We start from the raw sequence: 5985 nt of genomic DNA, 5'->3' as shown, positions 1-5985 counted from the left end.
ACGCGCGGAGGAACGCTCACAAGAATCACATTTCGATGCGAGCAATCTTAAAGTTCGCAGGGTCGAGTTTCGCGACGGAGATAGTCCGGTGTTCGATCAGCAATTGTCCCCTGCCGAGGCCTGGGGCCGTCCCGAATGGCCCGAGCCCCCCAGACGCCGCCGGTTGGCTATAGTTACCCTCGGCCACATGTCCTTTCCTTGAGCGAGAGCATTCCAACGGATTCGGGTTTGGACGAGGACACTTTGTCCCTCGAGAGCGGCGGTTTGAGCGCTTGGATAGTCAACGCTGAACGGAGCGATTGCAACTTTGACGACTTGCTGAACGCGACACCCTACTGAATAAACGGCTGGGTAACTTTCGCGGCAAGCATAAGTAAATAGTGAAATACTGCTTTGCAACCTGTTGCTAGCTGGATGTAAAACAAATTCAGCCATTCGTCTGCAATTCATTTTGTTATGTTGCATTTTAACGACAATTTTTAGTTTTATTATCTTTCACTGCTCAGAAGAGAAAAAAAAAGTTTGTATTCGAATCTAACAGTACTTTTTTTGGGTCATTTTAAAATAAAATGCTACATACGCATGCAAAAGTATAAATTTAGGCAATTTTTAAAGTATAGATTTGCAAACAAATTTATTCCACAAAGAAACAACTATAATACTGCGTGTAAACATTTATACATTATTTCTGATTTTTTTGTTTCATTTTAAGTTTGACTTGAACTTGTTTTTTTCGATCATACAAATTAGGCGAATGCAGTGAAAATGTTATCAACAAATTTATTTTACATTGCAAAAATTTGTATGGGAAACATCACCATTTGAATAACATAATAAAATTAATCAATATTTTAAAAAGCTGCCGCTGTTTTATAGAAAAGTGTAAATACAGCGACTACACATTTATTGTAGATTTTGTTGTTAACATGGTCAATGAAATATAGGCAAACACCAAACATCAAAGGTCTATGTTGTAAGATGAATGAACATGAATTGACGAGCATCAAGTTTTCGTGTACACCTGATCACGGTAAGTGTGAGGTTTATGTAAAAGCTTACCCAACATAAATCTGGTAGATTTGAATTTGTTTACAGATTTTACATTAAGTATTAATGCTCCAACTATAATCACTTTAGTTCTGTTCAGTAGACCAAGACGTGTCAGTTTAAGGAATTCCTGGTGGGCTATACATCACATTGACGAGTTAAGCCAAACGTATATATGTACGCTGAAAGTTAGTCATCAGCAGTCACCACCAATATTACACCAAGTCTAACGCAATCAATGTTTAAAGTGATATCACACGAGGTTCACGTAGCTTGTCTAACTAACGTTATAAGGTCACCATGCGAACACTTTGATACGACACGAATATTATTGATTAGGCTGTACACCCAAAAGGAGTATCGACGCAACATTTTGCAAGTGGACAGAGATCATTAGGATTCATCTAATTATTAATTGCTTTGCTAAATCGGGCTGACAGAGCATAGATTTTTGGCATTCTTAGGCATAAATATTCCACAGGAGTTGCAATAATAATGAGGGTGGCCTGCTGGCTGACGGTATGCTTTTGGATTGCGACATTTCGTCCATCAGGTATGAAACATAGCTAGTGGTAAAGTTAACATAGTTTGAGTCGTTTTGCGTATCACACGTCTTGTAAAAGTTTATGAACATAGTTTTTTTTAACATTTTTTAACATAACAAGTACTAACGAAATAAAACACGGAATAAAACTAAATTTCAAAAAACCATTTAATATGTAAATTGGGGGGTCATGGAAAAAAATTGATCCTTGTTTAGAGCAAACCTATGGTGAATGGGGGCAATGGTCAGGCTGTACAAGCACCTGTTACGCAACTACCAGTATTCGATTCCGGTTTTGTATACAAAACACAACTTGTTCACCAGATTTTATTACCGAGGTAGGTCGCAGTTTTTATTTTGCATTTTTCTGTGTTTTTCGAACGAATTGTTTTGCTGAGAGATACTTTTACAAAAAAGCGTTACAGTTCAATTACCGTTTAATGCCATCCGACGCAGCGTTTTTTTACAACTTTTTCTAACCAAGCCTCTAACGCTTAAGCAATTTTAGAATCAACTACTGGAAAATTTTAATTTTGCACTTTTCACTTTATTAATTTGGTTATTTGGCCATAAATCATAAGAGGTCAATTTGGTTCTTAGCACAAGTTAGAACAATTCGTAATCGGAATAAAATGCAACATTTCATAAATACCCTTGCAGAAATATATGCAGATTGCTAACACCGCGATGAACAGGATTTTTTAAATATTGTTTTGGCTGACATTTCTTATATAGAGTGTTGTTTGCAACAAAGACTACTGTAGCGACCTTGAGTTGGTGAACATCGAAATCCCCTGCAACGCGTCTTGTGGCGGTTACAAAACCAAATTTCGAAATTGCTCGTCACCGGGAAAAATTCTGCCTGAACCTTGTCGAAACAAATTTGTGACGAAATGTGATCCGTGCACCACAGCGAGTATTTCAACAACAGCATCCTATGAACTGAGCATTGCGACTAAGAACCCTCAAACAAGTATCTCTGCAACAGCAACCTCTGTTAAACCCACCCCGAAAGGTAATAGGATTAAATTTTACACGCCATGATAATAAGCGTTGTCTGGATGAACGACTGAACAATCAGTCGTTTTATCAACAACGGGAAACTTTAATCATCTTGGTAGGAAACATAGGATTTTTTTTTGGTGTATTTAGTTGCAGCGTACTCAAAGAAAAAGTAAAGAAAATTGTTTGGAGGTACAAACAACTATAATGATACCTATTGTGATCAACCTACAGTACAAACGAGTGGATTGCCGGTGCTAAACCCACATACAAACCGCCTATGGTATCATCAAAAAAGGCATCTAATTTAAAAATAAGTTTCAATGTTGGTTAGCGCACTGAGCAATTGCAAACTTAACTATTAGCATTTAATTCCATGCAGCTGAAGTTTCAACACAGTGTTTGTCTGTGCTCCCGCTAATTCATATCTAGATTATCCTGTTGGAAAAGTTATATGCTGTTTGTAGCAGAGATGCGCCTACACGAAAAAGGTTTCAGCGAAGTTAACGAAGTCAGCAAATTTAAATATTTATCGTTACGTTGATGTCCTTGATATACGTGTTTACATTTATATGCATGTTTACATTTGGCTGTTATATAAATACTTCACGGAACGACATATAACAGATATTAATTTAATTTTTTGACAAAAATTCGTATTGTTGGAGGGCTTAGCCAAACTATTTAATTGTACCACTAAAGGGGCATATCTAACAATTATTTTTTTTGCAAAATCATGTCATTTTTTTAATAATAGTTATACCTTTTAGTGATTTTCGTGAAACCATTAAGTTAAAAAATTTGATACATATTTTAAAACAGTTATATCAAACCAGGAATAGGTAACCTACGGCGCTCAGGCCAGATCCAGCCGACTAACGCTAATCATGGGGCCCGAGGCCTAATTTACAAACTGGGCACGAGGCCATTTCTTATATATTTTGACCGCTTTTCAATTGCAAAATATACTATAGTGTTATAATAAGATGCGTACGGTATAGAGTCTACTCAGTTATAACGTAACGTCCCGCAGAGACCTATATGGGTTTGGATCGAGACCAGAAAAAGGTTTCCATACCTCAGTTAAATCATATTTCTAAAAAACAGTTAATTGCAACGCTTATTTGCCGTAAGGTAACTTTTTTGTATTGCAGTGTTTGGTGACCCCTCGATCGCAATAGGAGCAAGCGTTGGAGGTGGACTCCTGGTCGTTATGCTGGTGGCCGTCTTGTGTTTACTTTACAGAAGGTAGGTCTAACTCTAACTGAAACAAATTACTAAAATTAAACAAACGGTAACAATCTTAGGTCCTGTACTCAACGTTCCACCTTTGCAACAACGTAAAAACACAACGCACTAAGATAAAAGTATTTAGAAAAATGACATGTTATATTTTTATTATGAAAACCAAACAAAAAAATCACTCCAGTCACAGATGTAAAATAACGTAAATCCAAGTCAAGTCATTTTAGAAATCGTTCAAGTTATGAGCAATAACCCCCCAAAACAACGAAACACAACATATTGGAAGCAAGTTGCTTTATGCGCAAAAATCGAGATAAACAACATAATTCTGTAAAGAAATGCCTATTGAACACATTTGATTTCAACCTAAGGCATTTGACTAAAATAATTGCAAGTCAGATTACTTCTTTCCAAAAGATTTAAATCAAGTCAACAACAGTGACTTATTTGCACTTAATTCAAGTCATTGACTTAATTCATCACAACACTATTTTTACGTCATGCATGACATAAAAATATTTCGTTACATTAGTCACAGAAATATGAAACACGATAACTGAAGATTTTCTGGAAAATTATGGTATTGCATATATTCAACATTTTTTTGTTTAGCGTAAGTTAGGCCTAAGTAACTTGGAAGCAATTTATAATTTTATTACCAGCGGATTTTATGGGTTTAATGTTTTTAATATTATAAACATTCTCTTATAAACAGGTGGATGCTCAGACAGAACACCACAACGAAACCAGTCAGCTCAATACAAGTGTCAGGTATAACACATAAAGATAGTTTTGACAAGACTTTGTACCACAGTCCTTTTTTTAAATAGTTTATTTCAAAATAAACAACGTTTACACTTTGACCTCACGAAGCATGTTTGTACAAAATCTTGTCGAGATTCTAATTCAACTTGTCGTTAAACCGTGCCAACCTAATAAATCCTCCAACTAATATGCTCCGAAGTCTTACGATTTGTTAATGGGGAAACGGCCCTTTTCGATTCTGTAATTAAAATAAAACATAATTTACCGGAACTGCAAAACTTAATTTTATATTATGCAAAACACAGAGCCACACCATTACGAATCTGTCAATTTCATCAAAAATGAAGCATCAGGATATGAAATGCCGACATCAAGACCGCACCAATCATTCTCCACACAATACATTCGGGAAAAGAAAGCCAGACGTTCTCCCTACGTCAACATGATTGTTACAGTGCAGTAGAACACTTTATTAATGGTCTAAATTCATCTGTGTGCACTATAATACATATAGATATAATTATTCCGTCTGGAATATTACCGTGGACTTTAAAGGCACAAGGAAAGGTGTATAGTTTAATACGAGTTACATATAAAAATCTGTTTTATATCAAATTCAAACATTTGTTGAGTCATTGAATTAAGATAGGGTCATCATACATCCTTTTTAGAGGATTTACCTCTTTTTTATAGAAAAATAAATGGTCCTTTTAAGACACTGAATAAAGGTCAAATGTCCTACTTTTTTACATTTGGCGTTTTGTTGAAAATATTTTCAACACAAATATTTTTATGCGTTTTTTTGCATGAGGCCCAAGTCATTTTTTATTATCGTTTCTTTAAAAAAATTAAATGAGTCACCAAAAGTTTGTTATGTACTGTAAACCTTGCCAATCAATTTGTCATGTTTTTATTTCGTGTTCAATGTAACTGTAACTAAATGCTGGTATAATTCTACAAACGCAACACTTTGTTTGCATGGTACTATTGTCCTCTATTTTGGTCATGAATATATTGTAGCCTTAATACAAGACGTATTTATCAATGTCAATAAAAGCAAGGAATTATATGTGGCACTAAACTTTGCAGTAAATTACCTTGTTTACCCTTTCTACAATATTTTAGCTAAGCTGTTTTTATCCAGCGTGCCCAGTTAACATTAAGCTGTGGCACGCCAAAACGAGACACGTAATCCAGGGCTTCCCAACCAGTGGGTCGCAAACCATTGGTGGGTCGTGAAGCTATTTTAGGTGAGTCGCGAAGCATTTCAAATGCTATAGTTTTCCGTTAGTATTATTGCATTATTATTACGCAGTGTTGTAATGACTTTTAAGTGCACTTAAGTCACTGTTTTTAAATGACTTGACCTGACTTAAGTTTTT

The 5985-nt window shown here is 35.6% G+C and overlaps 1 protein-coding gene across 1 annotated transcript; it reads left to right on the top strand.

The window, feature by feature from the left end:
- Nucleotides 1–978: 978 nt before the first annotated feature.
- LOC146138539 (uncharacterized) lies at nt 979–5600 on the top strand. Its single transcript, XM_083394596.1, has 4 exons — nt 979–1030; nt 3748–3841; nt 4554–4609; nt 4909–5600. The coding sequence occupies exons 1-4, from the start codon at nt 979–981 to the stop codon at nt 5064–5066; spliced, it is 360 nt and encodes a 119-aa protein (XP_083250722.1). The 3' UTR covers nt 5067–5600.
- The last annotated feature ends 385 nt before the right edge of the window (nt 5601–5985 follow it).

Source organism: Ascidiella aspersa, chromosome 7 (genome assembly GCF_963924565.1).
Source record: "Ascidiella aspersa chromosome 7, kaAscAspe10.2, whole genome shotgun sequence".
Taxonomy (NCBI): domain Eukaryota; kingdom Metazoa; phylum Chordata; class Ascidiacea; order Phlebobranchia; family Ascidiidae; genus Ascidiella; species Ascidiella aspersa.
The sequence above is the reverse complement of the archived record's forward strand: the minus strand, read 5'-3'. Positions and strand labels throughout refer to the sequence as shown.

What these genes read in the sequence shown, in the direction of transcription:
- LOC146138539 (XM_083394596.1), top strand. Translation starts at nt 979, where the DNA reads ATGAATGAACATGAATTGACGAGCATCAAGTTTTCGTGTACACCTGAT. An exon ending in TTGTGTTTACTTTACAGAAG is followed by an intron (nt 3,842 to 4,553) that starts GTAGGTCTAACT and finishes TCTTATAAACAG; the next exon opens with GTGGATGCTCAGACAGAACA. An exon ending in CAGCTCAATACAAGTGTCAG is followed by an intron (nt 4,610 to 4,908) that starts GTATAACACATA and finishes TGCAAAACACAG; the next exon opens with AGCCACACCATTACGAATCT.